Source organism: Ranitomeya imitator, chromosome 10 (assembly GCF_032444005.1).
Source record: "Ranitomeya imitator isolate aRanImi1 chromosome 10, aRanImi1.pri, whole genome shotgun sequence".
Classification (NCBI taxonomy): domain Eukaryota; kingdom Metazoa; phylum Chordata; class Amphibia; order Anura; family Dendrobatidae; genus Ranitomeya; species Ranitomeya imitator.
This window is the reverse complement of record NC_091291.1, coordinates 76,005,275-76,027,928: the sequence shown is the minus strand read 5'-3', so window position 1 is coordinate 76,027,928 and position 22,654 is coordinate 76,005,275. Positions and strand designations below refer to the sequence as shown.

At 49.0% G+C, this 22,654-nt stretch overlaps 1 protein-coding gene across 1 annotated transcript in view; it reads left to right on the top strand.

Moving 5' to 3' along the window:
* Nucleotides 1–22,654, top strand: part of LOC138652210 (NXPE family member 4-like) — a 115,098-nt gene that overhangs the window by 70,506 nt on the left and 21,938 nt on the right. The window contains exon 3 of the mRNA XM_069742979.1: nucleotides 21,577–21,795. Coding sequence (XP_069599080.1) covers nucleotides 21,577–21,795 — 219 coding nt within the window. The remainder of the gene's footprint in view (nucleotides 1–21,576; nucleotides 21,796–22,654) is intronic.

Here is a 22,654-nt window from a genome sequence, read left to right as displayed (position 1 = left end):
AAGTGCACCCCCAGTCCCGTGTGTGAAAAGTAAGTGCACCCCCGGTCCCGTGTGTGAAAAGTAAGTGCACCCCCGGTCCCGTGTGTGAAAAGTAAGTGCACCCGCGGTCCCGTGTGTGAAAAGTAAGTGCACCCCTGTTCCCGTGTGTGAAAAGTAAGTGCACCCCAGATCCCGTGTGTGAAAAGTAAGTGCACCCCCGATCCCGTTTGTGAAAAGTAAGTGCACCCCCGGTCCCGTGTGTGAAAAGTAAGTGCACCCCCGGTCCCGTGTGTGAAAAGTAAGTGCACCCCCGGTCCCGTGGGTGAAAAGTAAGTGCACCCCCGGTCCCGTGGGTGAAAAATAAGTGCACCCCCGGTCCCGTGAGTGAAAAGTAAGTGCACCCCCGCTGCCATATGTGAAAAGTAAGTGCACCCGGTCGCGTGGGTGAAAAGTAAGTGCACCATCAGTCCCGTGGGTGAAAAGTAAGTGCACCCCCGGTCCCGTGGGTGAAAAGTAAGTGCACCCTCGGTCCCGTGGGTGAAAAGTAAGTGCACCCCCAACCCCGTGGGTGAAAAGTAAGTGCACCCCAGGTCCTGTGGGTGAAAAGTAAGTGCATCCCCGGTCACGTGGGTGAAAAGTGCACCCCCGCTGCCATATGTGAAAAGTAAGTGCACCCCAGATCCCGTGTGTGAAAAGTAAGTGCACCCCCGGTCCCGTGTGTGAAAAGTAAGTGCACCCCCGGTCCCATGGGTGAAAAGTAAGTGCACCCCGGGTCCCGTGTGTGAAAACTAAGTGCACCCCTGGTCCCGTGGGTGAAAAGTAAGTGCACCCAGGTCCCGTGTGTGCAAAAGTAAGAGCGCCCCCACCCCCAAATCGGACCCCAAGTGACCCCGCCACCCAAATCGAACCCAGAGTGGCCCCACCCACCAAATCGGACCCAGAGTGGCCCCGCCCACCAAATCGGACCCAGAGTGGCCGCGCCCACCAAATCGGACCCAGAGTGGCCCCGCCCACCAAATCGGACCCAGAGTGGCCCCACTCACCAAATCGGACCCCCAGGGGCTCCGCCCGCATATCGGACCCCGAGGGGCTCCACCCGCAAATCGGACCCCGAGGGGCCCCGCCCGCCAAATCAGACCCCCAGGAGCCCCGCCCACCAAATCGGACCCCCAGGGCCCATGCCCACCAAATCGGACCCCGCCCACCAAATCGGACCCCGAGTGGCCCCGCCCACCAAATTGGACCTGAGTGGCCCCGCCCACCAAGTCGGACCCAGAGTGGCCCCGCCCACCAAATCGGTTCCTATGGTGCCCCGCCCACCAAATCGGACACAGAGTGGCCCCGCCCACCAAATCGGACCCAGAGTGGCCCCGCCCACCAAATCGGACCCAGAGTGGCCCCACCCACCAAATCGGTTCCTATGGTGCCTCGCCCACCAAATCGGACCCAGAGTGTCCCCGCCCACCAAATCGGACCCAGAGTGGCCCCACCCACCAAATAGGCCCCTGAGGGGCCCCGCCCAGTAAACCAGCATCTGAAGGGCACCCAAGTGTGAAAGTCTTGCAGAGGCAGCCCGGGTACCATTCCAAAGCACTATCTGTAGTTCCTTCAGGAAATACCCATCTAGTCTCATCTACTCTCCAGATATTGACTCCCACCGGAGAGATGTTTGCAAAGTCTTCGACCTCCTACGGGCGAACTCCCTCTATGCCAAGTTGGAGAAGTGTATGCTTGAGCAGGAGTCCTTACCTTTCCTAGGCTACATCATCTCTGCCCAGGGATTGGCTATGGATTCTGCCAAACTACAGGCTATGATGGACTGGCAGGAACCCCATTCTCTTAAAGCGGTGCAGCGCTTTATGGGGTTCATTAATTATTATCGCCAGTTCATTCCGCACTTCTCAACTTTGGTAGCTCCCTTGGTTGCCCTCACCAAGAAGGGGGCGAATCCCAAATTGTGGTCTGAGGAAGTCTCCAAGGCCTTTAACTCTGTAAAGTCACACTTCGCTAGCGCTCCCATCCTACATCGCCCCGATGTTAATAAGCCATTTATCATGGAGGTGGATGCCTCTTCTGTTGGTGCTGGAGCAGTCCTCTTCCAAAAGGATGCTCAAGGTCGGAAGCATCCTTGCTTCTTTTTCTCCAAGACCTTCTCACCAGCAGAGAGGAATTATTCCATCGGGGACAGGGAGTTGCTAGCCATGAAGTTGGCTTTCTCGGAGTGGAGACATCTCTTGGAGGGAGCACGTTTTCCCTTCCAAGTCTTCACAGACCATAAAAATTTGGTGTACCTGCAGACAGCCCAGCGGTTGAATTCTCGCCAGGCCAGATGGTCCTTATTCTTCTCCCAGTTTCATTTCACCCTCCATTTTCTTTCTGGGGAGAAGAACATTCGGGCCGACGCTCTCTCTCGCTCCGTTGTGTCATCTGCGGAGGAGGAGGAGGAACCTCGGCTTATTGTCCCCACCGAGAGCTTGAGAACTGTGGCCCCGGTTTCGCTAGAGTCTGTGCCTCCGGGCAAGACTTTTGTACCATCCAGTTTGTGACCGGAGGTTCTCTCTTGGGCACACTCGTCCAGGGTGGGTGGACATTTTGGTACCAAAAGGACATCTGAGTTACTGGCGAGGACATACTGGTGACCGCATATGGCTCGTGATGTCGCAGAGTATGTTCGGGCGTGTGTCTCTTGCGCCAAGAACAAGACTCCTCGGCAACGGCCAGCTGGTTTGCTTTATCCTCTGCCGGTGGCGGACAGGCCCTGGGAGATGGTCGGGATGGACTTTGTGGTGGGCTTACCCAAGTCTCGTAACTGCACCATTATCTGGGTGATCACCGACCATTTTTCCAAAATGGTGCACTTGGTGCCTCTTCCACGGCTACCTTCTGCACGGGCGTTGGCTGTCTTGTTCGTCAAGCATATCTTTCGCCTACACGGTATGCCAGACAAAATTGTTAGTGACCGGGGTCCCCAGTTTGCGTCTCGATTCTGGAGAGAGCTTTGTCGTCTACTCAGTATTGAGTTGAATCTCTCTTCGGCATATCATCCCGAGACGAATGGGTTGGTAGAGAGGGCCAACCAGACCTTGGTCACATATTTACGACATTTTGTTTCTGCCAGGCAGGATGACTGGGCATCCTTGCTACCGTGGGCAGAGTTTGCACTTAACAATGCCGTAGTCGACTCCACCGGTCAGACTCCATTCCTCCTAAATTACGGCCAGCATCCGCGTGTTCCTGTGCCCATGCCTGTGTCTTCTGCTGATTCCAGGGTGGCAGACTGGGCTGTGGAGGCACGGGACATTTGGGACTGCACGCAGGATGCCATTCGGGCCTCCAAGGAGAGAATGAGGTCCTCTGCCAATGTTCATCGGCGCCCCGCTCCGACCTTTGCTCCTGGCGACTTGGTGTGGCTCTCCGCCCGTAACATCAGGCTGCGAGTTGAGTCCACTAAGTTTGCTCCTCGCTACTTGGGTCCCTTCAAGGTTCTCGAACAGGTTAATCCTGTGGTCTACCGTTTGGCTCTTCCTCCACGCTTGGTTATCACCGACACCTTTCATGTGTCCCTCTTGAAACCCGTATACATGTCCCGGTTTTCCGAGTCATCTGCCGGGACATCGGGTTCGTCTACGGACGATTACGAGGTGAACGCTATTTTAGGGTGCAAGGTGGTACGCGGCAAAAAGTTCTATCTGGTGGATTGGAAGGGTTATGGCCCAGAGGACAGGTCATGGGAGCCTGCTGAAAACATTCGGGCCCCACAGCTCATTGCTGCCTTCGAGCGTAGCGAGGCCCAAGGAGGGGGGGGCCCTAGGAGGGGGGGTAATGTTAGGTCTCGAGTTCCCGCTTCTGCACAGGGGGAATCTCGAGTCATCTCCGCTGCGGTCTCCCATTCTTATCCAGCCGCAGTGGAGTCTGCTCAGCAGGGACGTCGGTCCCAGCATCTTGCTCGGTCTCAATCTGTACAGAGAGTTACTGCTGCTTCTTCAGCTTCTGCCATTAAAGCCAGTGCTGGTCAGCAGCGAGCAGACTTCTCTGGGACTAAGTCCTTGTCTGCACACACTGAGCATGCCCAGGGCAAGATCTCCCGTTGGAGATCGAGGGTCATGTGCTCAGGCCCTGCAGCACATTCCATTTGTCCTCTTGGCAGGTCTTGGAAGGGCAAAGTTTCTGTGGCCACTTCCTGTGCTGCAACTATATAAACTGCGCATGACCGCACGGCCATGCGCTAGTGTACATTTGCATACGTGTGTTTGTTGTGAGTGCAAGTCGTCCTTGGATACCCCTTCCCTATTGAATGACTGTTCGCGGAAGGTGTATGGTTGCTATCTAGCGCCCGACTTATCCTACAGCACAAATCACACATTGCAGCGTCCGGTTGCTGTGACCGCCAGTATGGCGCCGTGCACTTCCTCTGTGCTTTCCTTACCCAAGCCTGGGTGGTTAGTGGCGTTCGTCAGTGCGGCACCGCATGCACTCTTGTGCCCTAATATTGGTATTTAGCTTCCTTACACACCCAGTTGCGGTGTTGTGCCAGCAAGGGTCTAATCGGACTTCAATCCTAGTTGGGGTTGAGTTCACTGACTACTTGCTCGCGCTCTATGTGCGGTACCGCGATCCTGTGACGCAACAGGATCGCTTCCTTCATGCTGGGTGAAGTCTAACCCACGTGTGTATACCTATGAGTACCGCCATATAGGCTGTCATTACTTGGCAGCAGGTTCCATCTCTGCACGGTGGACCCTGGGCTGCGAACGCACCATACTCTATCTGTCTCATTATTTGGTGCGTTCCGCTAGCCCTAACAACACGTTGCCGGCTACACAGCAGGGGAACAGCTGGCGTTGCGGAACCCCACTGACACATCAGCGAGTGTTTTTTCTGTGTAGACAACACTTCCAGGTGACAACTGACAGTGTTGAAACCCAGGGAATCAAAGAGGAGCAAAGTGTAGGCCGAAGCCTGCACTGGAGGCAGGAAAATGTCTGTTATTGTGCCAGCGTGGCTTGTGCAGGACACGTTGCCGGCTACACAGCAGAGGAACAGCTGGCGTTGCTGAACCCCACTGACACATTGGCAAGTGTTTTGCTCTGTGCAGCTAGCACTTCCGGGCAACAACTGGTGGTGTTAGAGCCCAGGGTCTGCAGTAGGAGCAGCGTGTAAGCCGAAGCCTGCAGTAGAGCAAGTTGAAAGGGAACCTTTAACCCCCCCCCCAGGCATTTGTTGCTGAAAGAGCCATCTTGTACAGCAGTAATACTGCACATGGAAAATGGTGGCTCTTAAAATTATGCTCCTTGCAAACACTGAAGTACACAGTCATATAATGTGTCCCCTCACACCGTTAAACCGTCCCGGAGGTGGGACTTTCCTTTGTAATGTGACACAGCACAGCCGTAATTCCAACCCCCTTGGGGCCATGTGCCACCTCCTCAACGTTGTTTGATGCTGTCACGGAGCCCGCACTGTAATGTTATCCCTTGGCCATGCACACTTAGCGGTGCCCGTCTTCTGACATCATTTAGGTGTCAGGCTGGCAGTGCCTGTGCGTCCAAGCTGCCCGAGATCCAACCTCGCAGTGTCATCTAATGTAATCCCACTGCGGGCCTGGGATCCATGGGCATGCGCAGTGCATATCATCGCCTCTCAATTCCCTCCTTCTTTAGACTGTGCGGCGTCACGGCCGTGGCATGTTATTAGGGATCAGCTGACGCCGCCTAGTCTGAAGAAGCGTGAAGAAGGGGAGTGAGAGGCTAGTATATGCACTGCGCATGGCCATGGATACCAGGCCCACTGTGGGATCACATTAGACGACACTGCCAGGTGGGATTTCGGGCAGCGTGGACGCACAGGCGCAGCCAGGATGACAACAAATGATGTCAGAGGGCGGGCAGCGCAAACTGTGCATGGCCAAGGGATAACATAACAGCGCAGGGTCCGTGACAGAATCAAACAATGCTAAGGAGACAGCGCACGGAGCCAAGGGGGTAGAAATGACGGCTGTGCTGTGTCACATTACAAAGGAAAGTCCCACCTCTGGGACGGTTTGACGGTGTGAGGCAACACATTACATGAGTGTGTAGTTCAGCGTTTCCAAGGAGCATAATTTAAAGAGTGACCTTTTCCTTGTGCAGTATTAGTGCTGCACAAGGTGGCTCTTTCAGTAACAAACGCCTAGGGGGGGGGGGACAGGTCCCCTTACATTTTAGTTGTGCCAGCGTGGAGGTCGCATGACACGTTGCCGCACACACAGCTGGGGATCAGCTGACGTTACTGAACCCCAATAACAGAGGAGCGACTGCTGACTGTGCAGACAGCACTTCCAGGCACCAACTGGCGGTGTTAGAGCCCAGGGACAGCAGGAGGAGCAGATTGGAGGTATTGCCGCACACACAGCTGGGGATCAGCTGACGTTACTGAACCCCAATAACAGAGGAGCGACTGCTGACTGTGCGGACAGCACTTCCAAGCACCAACTGGCGGTGTTAGAGCCCAGGGACAGCAGGAGGAGCAGAGGAACAGAGTGTAGGCCGAAGCCTGATTGGAGCAAGTTGAAAGGGAACCTTTAACCCCCCCCCCCCTAAGACGTTTGTAGCTGAAAGAGCCATCTTGTGCAGCACTAAGGATACAAAAGGAAAAGGTTGCTCTTTTAATTATGCTCCTTGCAAACACAGAAGTAAACACTAAAAATGTGTCCCCTTATACCGTAAAACCGTCCCGGAGGTGCGAATTTCCTTCGCCTCCTCAGCGTTATTTTAATCTGTCACGGACCCTGCGCTGTTCTGTTATCCCTTGGCCATGCCCAATTTGCGCTGCCTGTCTTCTGACATAATTTGGTGTCAGGCTGTCAGTGCCTGTGCGTCCACGCTGCCCCAGATCCCACCTCGCAGTGTCGTCTAATGTAATCCCACTGCGGGCCTTGGATCCATGGGCATGCACAGTGCATATCCTCGCCTCTCACTCCCCTCCTTCCCTCTTCTTCAGACTGTGCGGCATCACGGCCGTGGCATGCTATTAGGGATCAGCTGACGGCGCACAGTCTGAAGAAGGCGGAGGGAGATGAGCGAGAGCCCGAGGGGAAGATATGCACTGCCCATGCCCATGGATCCCAGGCTCGCAGTGGGATTCAATCAGAAGACACTGCGAGGCGGGATCTCGGGCAGCGCGGGCGCACAGGCGCAGCTTGCCTGACACCAAATTATGTCAGAAGACAGGCATCGCAAATTGGGCATGGACAAGGGATAACAGAACAGCGTAGGGTCAGTGACAGCTTAAAACAACGCTGAGGAGGCAGCGCATGGCACCAAGGGGGTAGGAATGACGGCTGTGCTGCGTCACATTACGAAGGAAAGTCCCAGCTCCGGGACGGTATAACGGTATCAGTGAACACATTTTATAAGTGTTAAGTTCTGCGTGTGCAAGGAGCTAAACTAAATGAGCTACCTTTTCCTTGTGCAGCATTACTGCTGCACAAGGTGGCTCTTTCAGTAACAAACGCCGGGGGGGGGGGGGGACAGGTTCCCTTACATTTAGGTTGTTGTGCCAGCGTGGCGGTCGCAGGACACATTGCCGGCTACACAGCTGGGGATCAGCTGACGTTACTGAAACCCAATAACACTGGGTCGTATGTTTTGACTGTGCAGCCTGCACTTCTGAGCCGCAACTGGCGGTGTTGGAGCCCAGGAATAGCAGTTCAGGTAGTAGAAAGATGAACACATCAGGAGACCTGGATGACACCCAATTACTTAATCAGGCAGAGAAGTGGCAAATTCCTGCGAGACCCAGGCTGGTTCATTTTCAGAAAAGTAAGCCGGTCAACGTTATCGAAGGATAGTCGCATGCGACGGTCTGTTAGTACACCACCTGCGGCACTAAAGACACGTTCCGATAAGACACTAGCCGCAGGGCAAGCCAGCACCTCCAATGCATACTGGCTTAGCTCTGGCCAGGTATCCAGCTTAGAGACCCAAAACTTGAAAGGGGAAGAGCCGTCTGGGAGTACAGTAAGAGGGCAAGACATGTAGTCTGTCACCAGCTGACGGAACCGTTGCCTCCTGCTGACTGGAGCCGCCGGTGATGGTGTAGACATTTGGGGCGGGCACACAAAAGTTTGCCACAGTTGTGCCATACTGGTCTTGCCTTGGGCAGAGGCACTGCTTCTGCTCCCTCTTTGTGCAGAGCCTCCTCCACTGCCTCGACGCACTGAGCTGCTTTATAAAGCACTAGCAGCACTCCTCTCAGTTGGACGGGAGAAGATGATGGAATTCACCAGTATGTCGTGGTACTCCCGCATTTTACGCTCCCGGGTCAACGCTGGGATGAGGTTTTGGACGTTGTCCCGGTAGCGAGGATCGAGGAGGGTGAACACCCAATAATCAGGCATGTTGAGAATGTGGTCGATGCGGCGGTCGTTTCTCAGGCACTGCAGCATGAAATCAACCATGTGCTGCAGACTGCCAACTGGCCCAGAAACGCTGTCCCCTGCTTGAGACATCATCTCTGCCCGCTCGTCATCACCCCACCCTCGCTGTACACACTGACCACTGGACAATTGTGTAACTCCCTCCTCTGGACGGAGCTCTTCCTCCTCCATTGACTCCTCCTCATCCTCCTCACAAAGTGGCCCCTGCATACCCCTTTGTGAGGACACGTGGCGCTGACTCTCCAGAAGCTGATGGAAAAGGTGACTCCTCATCCTCCACCTCTTCCACAACATCATCCCTTAACGCTTGCAAAGTTTGTTGAAGCAGGCAGATAAGGGGGACAGTCATGCTGACTAGTGCATCATCTGCACTTGCCATCCGCGTGGAATAATGGAAAGGACGCAAAACCTGGCAGACGTCCTTCATAGTGGCCCACTCTGTGGTTGTGAAGTCTGATCGGCGCTGACCGACTTTTTTGCGCCTGATGCAGCTGGTACGCCATTACTGCTTGCTGCTGCTCACACAACCGCTCCAACATATGTAACGTGGAATTCCACCTGGTAGGTAGGTCACATATGATGCGGTGTTCCGGAAGGCAGAATCGGCGCTGCAGAGCAGCAATGCGGGATCTTGACAAGCTGGAACGCCGCAAGTGAGCACACTCTAGGCGGACCTTGTGCAGCAGTGCATCAAGATCCGGATAGTCCCTCAGAAAACTCTGCACAACCAAATTGAGCACATGTGCCAGACATGGGATGTGAGTGAGGTTGACAAGGGCCAAAGCTGCCACCAGATTTCGGCCATTGTCACACACTACCATGCCTGGCTGGAGATTCGCTGGCACAAACCACACATCGCTCTCCTGCTTGATGGCATTCCAGAGCTCCTGCGCTGTGTGGCTTCGATTCCCCAAAGAAACAAGTTTCAAGATGGCCTGTTGACGTTTGGCCACGGCTGTGCTCATGTCGGTCATAACAGGTAAACGTTCACGGATCCATGTGGAGGTGGACTGTGACGGCTCCTGCAGCGATGATTCTGAAGAACTTGTGTATGAGGAGGAGTCAATGCGTACAGACTGGATTCCTGCAATCCTTGGAGTGGGCAGGACACGTCCTGCGCCACTCGCACGATCTGTACCTGGCTCAACAATATTAACCCAATGGGCAGTGAGGTAAATGTATCGCCCCTGTCCATGTTGACTGGTCCACGCATCGGTGGTGAGGTGGACCTTGCTACTGACGGCAATCAGTAGCGCGTGTTTTATGTGTCCCTCCACATGCTTGTGCAGGGCAGGGACAGCTTGCCTGCAGAAGTAAAAGCGGCTGGGCACCTTGTACTGTGGGACTGCCAATGCCATCAAGTCACAGAAGCTGTCAGTCTCCACCAGCCTGAATGAGAGCATTTCCAGTGACAGAAGTTTGGCAATGCCTGCATTCAGAGCCTGTGCTCGGGGGTGGTTGGCCGAGAATGCCCGCCTTTTCTCCCATGCCTGTACTACCGATGGCTGTAGAGTAGACTGGGAGTGTGAGGATGACTGGGAATGTGGTGCTGTGGGTGGAATTACACTAGGTCTCTGGACAACAGTGCCAGAGGTTCTTCCCTGGCGATCCTGGGAGGAAGCCAAACCAGCTGTGCGTGAGCTGGAGGAAGAGGCAACACGAGCTGAAGAGGTGGTAGCTGCCGCTGTTGGTTGGCCTAGGTCTTCAGTGTGTTTTTGTAACTCCACCGCGTGCCTGGTCTGCACATGTTTCCACATATTTGTGGTATTGAGGTTGCTGACACTTTTACCTCTTTTGACTTTCTGATGACACAGCTTGCATTTGACAAAACAAATGTCATCTGCAACTGTGTCAAAAAAGGACTGGGCACTGCAAGTCTTGGGAGTGCCCTTTTTGGCTTTTGAAAGAGACAGGCTCCTAATGGGTGCCAAAGTGGAGGCTACAGGCTCCGCAGTCTTCCCCCTCCCTCTTTGACCCGTTAGGGGAATCTCTTCCTCAGAGCTGCTCCCACCACCTTCCTGTTCCTCAAGCCACGATGGGTCAAGGACCTCATCATCTCCACTACCCTCTGCCACTAACTGCTCCTCCTGGGTAGTCTCGGCAGCACAGTACGCACCAGAAAGCGGCACCTGAGTTTCATCATCAGATGCGTACTGCGCTGTGGTCACCGCAGGCATTGGCCCACCTGCCTCTTCAGAGTCAAAGAGACAAAGCTGTTGGGCATCACTGCACACTGCCTCTTCTTCCATTTCTCCAATGCTGCTTGGCTGGCCCCCTGTTTCCAAGCCAAGAGATTCAGAGAACAGAAGTAGAGATGGCTCCTGTCCTGGGCTCTCTGACTGCCTGGCCAATTTGGCAGGTGATGAAGAGACAGATGGCTGCTCTCCAGTGGTCTGTGCCTGAGAGGATGTGGCACTAATTGAAGTCGATGCCGATGCGTTAGCTGCCATCCATCCGACAACGGCTTCAATTTGATCTTCACGCAGCAGCGGTGCACGGCGCTCTCCGACAAAGCTGCGCATAAAGGACTGTTCCCTGCTGAAACTGAGTGATGATGAGTCACCGGTGCCCGCAGCAGGCACAGAATCACCACGTCCTCTCCCTGCTCCTCTCCCTGCTCCGCGCCCACGCCCACGTGCCTTACTCCCTGCCCTCTTCATCTTGGTTGACAGATAAAGATAAGCAGAAAAGTACTAAGGCCTTAGTGTGCTTATTCCTGAAATGCTCCTCCTAACAGGTGTAAGAAACATTAATGTTGTAAAGTGTGGATTAAACTTTATTATTGATAAAATGTGGCCTACACAAGTGTTAAGTGGTATTTGGTGAACTTTACTTTTTTTTTTTCTGCAGATCGGGCTACAGAGCGACTTTAACTCACACGGGGACCGTGCAGACAGCCGTAAACGGCGCTGCAAGGCCCAAAAACACTCCTCTAGGTTATCCTATGTAGTGTTTTTCCACTATTTAGCTGGAGATGGGTGGAAAGACACTAATAGGAAATTTAAAAAAAAATTTTCAACAGGCTGCACTATTTGAAAAAAAGGACAAGTTATTTAACGGTATGAGGCAGTAACGCACCCTGAGCTGAATACAACCCGCTGTGGCTGCACACAGACTACAGGGTGAGCTGCGCTCACACGGAGACCGTGCAGACAGCCGTAAACGGCGCTGCAAGGCCCAAAAACCCTACTCTAGGTTATCCTATGTAGTGTTTTTCCACTATTTAGCTGGAGACGGGTGGAAAGACACTAATAGGAAATTTTTGGAAAAATTTTCAGCAGGCTGCACTATTTGAAAAAAAGGAAAAGTTTTTTCACGGTATGAGGCAGTGACGCACCCTGAGCTGAATACAACCGGCTGTGGCTGCACACAGACTACAGGGCGAGCTGCGCTCACACGGAGACCGTGCAGACAGCCGTAAACGGCGCTGCAAGGCCCAAAAACCCCCCTCTAGGTTATCCTATGTAGTGTTTTTCCACAATTTAGCTGGAGACGGGTGGAAAAACACTAATAGGAAATTTTAGAAAAAATGTGCAGCAGGCTGCACTATGAGCAAAAAAGGACAATGGATAGAACTGTATGAGGCAGTGTGAACCCCCCCTGAGCTGAATACAACCGGGTATATGGCTGCACACATACTACAGAGTGAGCTGCACACACACACACACACAGAGACCTTGCAGAACGCTGTTAAAACAGCGCTGCAAGGCAAGAGCAAGGTGAACACACAGCATTTGCTAAATTAGCCTTGGAAAAGCAAAATAAAGCAATTAGCTATCTCAACTGGCCCTCAGTTAGAACACAGCGTCCTGTCCCTAACTGAAATCACAGCAGAGTGAGCGCAAAATGGCGGCAGCGTTTTTTATAGTACATGGTGACATCATTTCAGCAGCCAATCACAGCCTTGCCAGTAGTTACATGCCTACCATGCTAAACAGGATGTGCCCACACTTCCATTCATTCCTCATTGGCTGCTGCGTGCAGTTTGAATTCTGGGAACTTCCGATTCCGGTATCCGATACGCGGAAAATATCGGAATTCGGTATCGGAATTCCGATACCGCAAATATCGGCCGATACCCGATACTTGTGGTATCGGAATGCTCAACACTAGCCATCACCATCTCCTCAGGCAAGGAATTCCAGATTCTCACTGCCCTAACAATAAAGAATCCTTTTCTATGTTGGTGGAAAAACCTTCTCTCCTCCAGATGCAGAGAATGCCCCCCTTGTGCCCGTCACCTTCATTGGCAGAAACAGATCCTCGGAAAGATATTTGCATTGTCCCCTTATATACTTATACATGGTTATTAGATCGCCCCTCAGTCATCTTTTTTCTAAACTAAATAATCCTAATTTTGCTAATCTCTCTGGGTATTGTAGTTCCCCTATCCCCCTTTATTAATTTGGTTAACCCTTTTCATGATGGGAAAATGTTCCAGTTTTGAGCCCTAATTTTGTACTTCCTTTTTTTCAAGAGCCATCATTTTTTATTTGTATGTCCATATAGACCAGGGGTGGGCAATTAATTTTCCCAAGGGGCCACATGAGACTGTGACTGTTGTGGAGGGCCGAACCAATAGGCCGAAATTAATTCTGCTCAATTTTAAAATATTATAATTATTATTCTATTGATAATTTTATTAATATTCATTGTATCACTTAATAATGAGCAGAATTAAGTATGCTGATGTCCCCTTATATATTGTTTGAACCCTAGCATAGCCCCTTCTGTATATCGTATGAGCCCCCCAACAGCCCCCTTATATGTGGTATGAGTCCCACACAGCCTCCCCCATATGCGACATAAGCCCCACACAGCCTCCCCATATAATGTATGAGCCCCACACAGCCTCCCCATATACACTGCATGTTGCCCCCATAGCCTCCCCATGTGCAGTATGTTGCCCCCATAGCCTCCCCATGTGCAGTATGTTGCCCCCATAGCCTCCCCATGTGCAGCATGCTGCCCCCATAGCCTCCCCTTGTGCAGCATGTTGCCCCCATAGCCTCCCCATGTGCAGCATGTTGTCCCCATAGCCTCCCCATGTGCAGCATGTTGCCCCCATAGCCTCCCCATGTGCAGCATGTTGCCCCCATAGCCTCCCCATGTGCAGCATGTTGCCCCCATAGCCTCCCCATGTGCAGCATGTCGCCTCTATATGCAGCACCAAGTGCCACATGTTGCCCTCATATGCAGCACCACGTGCAGCAACATGTCACCCTCCCATGTGCAGCAACATGTCACCCCATGTGTGCAGCACCATGTCCCACCCCCATAGCCTCCCCATGCCCACCCAAATAGCCCATACACATGAGAGAAAAAATGAACACCACATACTCACCTCGGTCCCGTTCCCTGGCGCTCTGCTTGTCTTCCTGTCTCCGGTGTGCTGACTCTTCGGTGTACACAGCTGACGCAATGAAGGGATGTCATTGCGTCAGCTGTTTCACAAGATGATTTTTGGTGGAATTGGCTGGAGGCCCCTCCTCCACCAGAGGAGTCAGCTGCGCAGCCTCACTTTGCCCAGCTCTGGTACAGACATATGAGGGCTTGTTTTTTGCAGGACGAGTTGTACTATTGAATGATACCATTGATTTTTACACATAGCGTACCTGAAAAAGGGAAACAAATTCCAAGTTCAGTGAAATTGTGAAAACCCCCCATAAATTCTGACATTTGTTTTTAATTGTTCTTACGGTCAGCATTTTGTGATAAAAATGACCTTGCAATATCATTCTGCTCATAAGTATGATCACCGCGAAACCAAGCGTCCATTTTTTTAAATTACCGTATTTTCTGGTGTATAAGACAACTGGGCATATAAGACGACCCCCAACTTTTCCATATAAAATATGGAATTTGGGATATGCCCGCCATATAAGATGGGGGTCATCTTATACGCCCAGAAATCTTATACGGCGTGTGGTTCCCAGGGTTTGGAGGAGAGGAGACTCTCCTTCAGACCCTGGGAACCATCCAGGATCGCTCCCTGCACACGCCGTACCCGGCGTATAAGACGACCCCCGACTTTTGGGACAATTTTTAGGGGTTAAAAAGTCGTCTTATACGCCGGGAAATACGGTATTTTAGTAGTGAAAAGAAATAGAAATTTGAGAAAAAAATGTTTGTGTCACCATCTTATGAGACCAGTAATGTTTCTATTTTTCGGCCGATGGAGTTGTGTGATAGGCTAGCTTATTTTTTGCAGGGCTAGATGACGTTTTTATTAGTACAATTTTAGGATAGATGTGACTTTTTGATCGCTTGTTACAGCTTTTTTGTGGAATTGTGGCAACCAGAAAAAAGGAAATTTCACATTCTTGAATTTTTTTCTGATTACGCTCCGTTCACACGTTGCGTTTTTTATGCAAATTTTCAGCTGCGTTTTAGGGTAGCAGCAAAGTCTATGAGATTTCAGAAATCTCATGCACACAGCTTGATTTTCTTGTCCTCAGTATTTTGCACAAAACCGTAGGTTTTGCAAAATGCCTCATGTCAGTTTTTCAGCTTTTTAGTAGTGTTTTTCACCTATTGAAAGCTATATAGTGCAAATAAACGCTGCAAAACGCAGTAATAACGCAATGTGTGAACGGTCTTTACTGATCTTTTTAATTGTTTTTATATTTTGATAGAGCTGAATTTTTAAAATTTTTAAACATGTTTATTTTCAATGGGGTACAAAAGGGATGATTTGAACTTTAAGGTATTTTTTTTTTAAATTTTCACTGTTATTGTTATTGCCCTTTGGGGACTTAAAGATGCGATAGTCTGATCGCCCGTGCTATATGCAGTGATGCCAAAGCATCGCTGTATATTGCAGAAATCACAGTCTCCTGTGGGGTTTCAAAAGAGCTCCGTAATGACAGGCACAGGGGTCATCAGCTGACCCCTGGCTGTCATGGCAATCCATCGGTGACCCGTGATCACATAACAGGTGCGCCGACGGGCAAAAGAATGATGCGCATGCATGTCGGCGCCACATGTTAAATGCAGCTGTCAGAGATTAACAGTAGCATCTAACATGCGCCATACATGTAAGGCGGATGTCATGAAGGGGTCAAATACCTGAGTGCCCCCTTCCCCACTGTGTCATGTAATTTCCTGAGGCTGAGGGCCCCTTCCCCAGATGGGAAATGGTGGGAGAGGCGAGACCCACAGTAAATTAGGAGACAGTGGGGAAGGGGGACGAAAGGAAATTAAACATTTTCTATGGGGGACCCCCACCTTGTGTCACCTTTAGATTGCATGGGGGAGCCTCCACTAACTACCTCAGTGGCTAGAGAACTATGCTGCAGGCTGCCTGCAGGCATCATCTATGTTACTTACACATTACTGTCTAAAGCCAGTCATCATAAATGTCCCTCAGCTCCAGTCTCAGACTATATATTGCTGTGCTGCTTGGGCATGACAGCCGACCAATCACAGCACAGATCATTGCCTGAGGTGTGATGTGAGGTCTCACAAAAAAAAACTAATGCTGATTGGCTGCATATCAGCCAATCAGCATTAGACCACCTCTGTCTACAGTTTATGATGAAGAGCCGGAGACCCAGTGCAAGAAACAGGTGCCTCACACAGCGGTGTCTCTGACTGTGCTGGCTGAAGTGAGGTCGACACTCCGCACGCTGCGCACGGGCCCGGCTCTTAGCAGATCAATAGAAGTCGGCGTCGGCAGCAGCAGGTGATGTGAAGGAGCTCGTGGCTGCACTTCACATTATTTGTTCCATACAGCCTGCGCACCACTGCCTGCTATAGAACAACGTGGGCACCGCTCGGTGCACACTATTGGCATGCAGGGCAGGAACAAATGAAGGAGGCTGGGGGCGGGTGTCCTGGCCCGAACATTAGGTGTTCGGTATGGATGCAGAACTTGAGGAAGCCACACGCGTTGGGCATTCCGGGCATCTTTAGCCCTGTCAGATGCAATGATTTTTCCATGACCCCGGTTATTTTCTTCCTCCTTGGCACACACCATTGGTAACTTTTATGCTTCTCATACTTACATTCGTTTTTCACACCTCTGATCTCTGCGTTCTATTCAGTACAGTATTTTTTACGGCATGAATTGATTTATACTATATGTGCTGCTGCATTTTGCACTTTATTAGGGTATTTTTGGCTTATCTGCCACTCATCTGCATGACTTTTGGATATGGGATGGACCCCACTCCTTCTTAAAACCACCATAACTACTGTAAACCTAGGTACTAAAATAAATACACAAAACACATTATTTTGGTTGTCAAAATGGCCACAGCTTTTATTCAAATCACAGGATTAAATAATCACAGTAGGAGTCAGGTGGAGTGCTAGTACATTGGGATTCACAAGTACTGCGATATCCCCAGCTGTCTGACATACAGCACCAGGACAGACAGCCATAAAGGGGCGGCACGCACTGGCTTGCCATTCAAGCAGAGCCAGTAAACTTTCAGGGCACCAATGACCCTATTATCCTCACTCCTGTGCTTAACCACTGTGCCCGCCCCTGATTGATGTTACCATTACAACGTCCTTGAGGCTGGCCACCAAAGCCGAGCCTGCTCACCACCATGAGGTTTTACATCCTCTATTAGTTAAAATGAGTCCACCTTAACTTGTCTGCAACTTCCACCTGACTCCTAAACCGCAAAGCCGTGACAGGTTATAAATTTCAAGTCTCATTTGACACTTTTTTTTTTTTTTTTTTTATAATTAAATCATTTTTGCAAACTTAAAAATTAGGAGTCCCTGCAAAAGCATTAATGGGACTAAACTTGGCAAACCCCCGACTCACAAAGAGTCATCCTACAGCGCTCAGGAGAGGAAAAACCCCCTGTGGAGGAAACCTCCAGGGAACCATGGCTGAAGGATTGCCCTTCCCTTGGGCTTAGAAGGTTGCCACAAATAATAACTCTTTATAGCCAATATACAATTGAACCTGGTACAAGATATACAATGACAAATTCAAAAATACAATAAAGCATTTATCATTATACAAGCAATAATTAAAAAGTTTAAGGACAGAGATTATAAACAGGGCGGGAGGGCGGGTAATGTTTCCTCCTGTCCATCGTGTGAGAGAAAGAGGGTGAGCCAGAGTTGCCTCCCCTATATAAGCCCCACCCTCCTCACAGTAATACACCAGGCACAAACATCTAAACTCCTTCCTCTTAAAGCAACATCACTCTTGTTTAAAATCTACACTGCAATACAAACAAAGGCTGCAGGAGTTCTCAGTCCACCCATCCCCAAGTCATGTCCACCTCCGTCTAGTCTCCGGTGGTTTCTTTATGTGGCACATACCTTTTATGTATCTGTATTGAGATGTATTTTGTGCTTATTCCAATTTTGTTATTTGTGTGATTTCCATGTTTCTTCCATATACAGTGGGGCAAAAAAGTATTTAGTCAGTCAGCAATAGTGCAAGTTCCACCACTTAAAAAGATGAGAGGCGTCTGTAATTTACATCATAGGTAGACCTCAACTATGGGAGACAAACTGAGAAAAAAAAATCCAGAAAATCACATTGTCTGTTTTTTTTAACATTTTATTTGAATATTATGATGGAAAATAAGTATTTGGTCAGAAACAAAATTTCATCTCAATACTTTGTAATATATCATTTGATGGCAATGACAGAGGTCAAACGTTTTCTGTAAGTCTTCACAAGGTTGCCACACACTGTTGTTGGTATGTTGGCCCATTCCTCCATGCAGATCTCCTCTAGAGCAGTGATGTTTTTGGCTTTTCGCTTGGCAACACGGACTTTCAACTCCCTCCAAAGGTTTTCTATAGGGTTGAGATCCGGAGACTGGCTAGGCCACTCCAGGACCTTGAAATGCTTCTTACAAAGCCACTCCTTCGTTGCCCTGGCGGTGTGCTTTGGATCATTGTCATGTTGAAAGACCCAGCCACGTTTCATCTTCAATGCCCTTGCTGATGGAAGGAGGTTTGCACTCAAAATCTCACGATACATGGCCCCATTCATTCTTTCATGTACCCGGATCAGTCGTCCTGGCCCCTTTGCAGAGAAACAGCCCCAAAGCATGATGTTTCCACCACCATGCTTTACAGTAGGTATGGTGTTTGATGGATGCAACTCAGTATTCTTTTTCCTCCAAACACGACAAGTTGTGTTTCTACCAAACAGTTCCAGTTTGGTTTCATCAGACCATAGGACATTCTCCCAAAACTCCTCTGGATCATCCAAATGCTCTCTAGCAAACTTCAGACGGGCCCGGACATGTACTGGCTTAAGCAGTGGGACACGTCTGGCACTGCAGGATCTGAGTCCATGGTGGCGTAGTGTGTTACTTATGGTAGGCCTTGTTATATTGGTCCCAGCTCTCTGCAGTTCATTCACTAGGTCCCCCCGCGTGGTTCTGAGATTTTTGCTCACCATTCTTGTGATCATTCTGACCCCACGGGGTGGGATTTTGCGTGGAGCCCCAGATTGAGGGAGATTATCAGTGGTCTTGTATGTCTTCCATTTTCTAATTATTGCTCCCACTGTTGATTTCTTCACTCCAAGCTGGTTGGCTATTGCAGATTCAGTCTTCCCAGCCTGGTGCAGGGCTACAATTTTGTTTCTGGTGTCCTTTGACAGCTCTTTGGTCTTCACCATAGTGGAGTTTGGAGTCAGACTGCTTGAGGGTGTGCACAGGTGTCTTTTTATACTGATAACAAGTTTAAACAGGTGCCCTTACTACAGGTAATGAGTGGAGGAAAGAGGAGACTCTTAAAGAAGAAGTTACAGGTCTGTGAGAGCCAGAAATCTTGATTGTTTGTTTCTGACCAAATACTTATTTTCCATCATAATATGCACATAAAATGTTAAAAAAACAGACAATGTGATTTTCTGGATTTTTTTTTCTCAGTTTGTCTCCCATAGTTGAGGTCTACCTATGATGTAAATTACAGACGCCTCTCATCTTTTTAAGTGGCGGAACTTGCACTATTGCTGACTGACTAAATACTTTTTTGCCCCACTGTATATCTGTGCTATAAGTGCTAACGCTCAGTGTGCCTCGGGTGGTATACAAATTTGTCAACGTTTTATCCTCTGTACAATTTGCCTGGGTTTCATTACAATTAACACTTGTGTATCCAATACGTGGACATATTTTCTATGGGTGGTCTGACAGGTGTGATTAACTGATTGTGTTAATCACAGTGTCTGTAGTCTTGTCACAGACTTTTTAAGTGTTTTTAATATTCTGTTGAGTGTGTAGCTGTTCATTAATAAAGAAATTATTTTTGTATATAGATTGGTGATCCCATTACATATGGCATGTCTTTTTCTTCTTTTGTTAATTGTCTATAGGTGATCCCAATATTATTAGCAGTGGTGCCCTTCATCCTCAATTTTCTATCCACTGACGCCAGTGAACGGAGGTAAACTTTATACCTGCAATCACACCTCCTGTCTTATAACAGTGTGGGTACCGCGGCTCTGACTGGCGGGAATGATTTCACCTGTGATCAGAAGCGGTGATTGCTGCGCTGTCATGCACATGACAGCATGACAAACACCCGGTGTTCGGGCAGCTGAACCCGATCAGTAGCACAGACTTCCTGAGGAAGTCCCTGTTCGGTGTCCGTGCCCGAACAGTAGGTGTTCGGTACGGAAGCTGAATTTTACTGTCCCAGTTTGGTCATCTCTAAAAACCAGCAACAAAAATCCACAGAATCTTTGATTAAACATAAAATGGATAAATATTTAAAGACTTATTAGCAGAAACGATTAATTCAATGTATAATTCCATTCTGACATTGAATATAAAAGAAGACCTTTCATGAGTGTGAGTATGGTAAACTGGCCATATGATGGAGTAGTAGCTGCACAGCTGAGTAAAATGTAGTTTGTTAATTTCTTCTCTCCGTTGTTGCTGAGATATTACCGTAGTTTGTAAAGTTTAGCTTATAATTTATGTAATGTTCAACTGGGTGTTAAAGGGAACCTGTCACCCCTCCCAGGCGTTTGTAACTAAAAGAGCGGCCCGAGATCCCGCGGGTGCACGCATGCGCAGTAAACAAGACCTCAAGTGATGTCAGTTGTCGGGCAGCGCGAACTGCGCATACCCAAGGCAGAATATGACTGCGCAGGCGCCTGGACAACTGAATAACGCAGAGGAGGCGGCGCCCTACTCGCAGAGTGACGGCTGGGAGGCGTTTGGATGAGGGGGAAAAGATCTGCATCCCTGGCGATTTCACAGGTATGAGTGACCAAATTCAAAAGGGATTATTTCTGCAGTGCAATGAACAATAACTAAAAGAACCACCTTATCAGAATGCAGCATTAGTGCTGCACAAGATGGCTCTTTTAGTTACAAACGCCTGGGGGGGTGACAGGTTCCTTTTAATAGACATTTGTCTCTGGGGGCATATACTTCTTCCCCTGTATGAGTATGACCAATAATAAGCCAACAGCAACACACAAAGAAAAAAAGAAGAACATGCCCTCCTCTCCTCATTATTCTCTGCAGCCCCGGAGTAGAGATAAAGAAAAGTTGAGTTATGTATCATTAGACCTACTTCCACAGATCTCATCTCATGATAGGAAGTCAGTGTGGGGGAGGGTGAGAGCTGAGGTGTTGGTAATGATATATAATTCAGCTCTGCAATAGCTCTATACAGTAGCTGCAGATATATGTATCATTACAAACACCTGTAGATACCATCTCACAGTGCTATCTGCTGTCACTCTCCCCCACGCTGACAGCCATGAGATGAAATCTGGAAGTGTTTTATCATTATACATAACTCAGCTGTGCTGTAGCTCTACACAGTAGATGCAAAGATTAATCAGGTGAGGAGGGCGTGTCTTTTACACTCCTGCTTGACTCAGCCTGCTTATGATTGGTCAACCTCATGCGGGAGAAGCGGTATAAGCTCTTAGAGAAAATTCTCTGATAATGGCTAGTTGAACTTTACATAAACTATAGCCTAAGATATACCAGCTAATATTTCCGCAATGGAGAGGAGAAATTAAAAACATAAAAAACGCAGTACCCAGCTTGGCAGCCATTATTTCATGATATGGCCAGTTTACCATGATCAAACTAGTGAAAGGTTCTCTTTAAAAATAACATTAAAATGTCATCAAAGTGGCACATATGAAAGAGTCCTCCTTTTCCTTTCTCTAAATGTGATTAATTGCAGTAATGGATTGTGCACTGGTAATTTTATGTCAACAGATAATACTTCCATTCAGGAAAGATGCAAAATTGGAATGAAGCTGGAATATCCCAGTGGACATGCTATCAAGAATGTGTGGTTTCCAAAGGGATGCAGCATGCTTGCATATGAAAAACTGGATGACATATTAGACACATGCCTGCGGGGGAAGTTTATTCACATTTTTGGAGACTCAACTTTAAAACAGTGGTTTAGCTATATTGAGAGCAAAATAAAAAGTAAGTTTTGCTTCTAACAAAAGAATAAATATTGCCAGACTGAATAAGAATTTAGAAAAAGTGAACAAGCAGAACAAATCAATGTAATTAGCATCCAGTGCGTTCTTGTTTTGAACTGAAGTTTAACAGCGGCAATACTATATAATGGATCTGTCTGCTTTCTGTTTTTTTCTTAATTTTAAAATGGAAGAAATGTTCTACCTGTAGGACTTTATGGACCCCATATAAATCCATGAAGCCTCTTAGCCTCTGTTTAAACCAGCACAGGATGCCAATTCAGCTGATCTGTTCTGTTTGTCTGTTTTAAATGGAAAATACAAACGTAAAATGTAAATGTGCATGTGAAGAGCGCTTGACACTGATATTGTCGATGTTTGGTGGGAACCCTCCCATAACCTTAACCCATCCCACCAAATGAAATACCTAATAACCTCCCCCCAACTACAAGCCCCAAAATTAAAACGATGACACCATAATTTTGGATAATTTCATCCACAGCAGCCTTTATTTGTACAACATGCAAATATTTAACAATAATATAAATAAGACACGGGGAGGGTCCTTGAAGATCCCCAAATCTGGTGATTACCCAAACATAACCTGTGGACATAATAAACAGACCATAGATCACTCCCAGCCGTTTCCCCAGTGGCTCGGTAGCACCATCACCCCAAGGGGTTCCATTGATCACTTAAACCCTGGAGATCCGACTAACCACTGCCGAAAATCCCCCTAAAATCATCAGACCAAAACCATATTGTATTACCAATGGAGGAATCCATATTCCCACTTAGCACCAACTTCAGGGACCCCCCGAACCACCATAAGCCACCGTGACCCAATCATTAACCCAAATAAA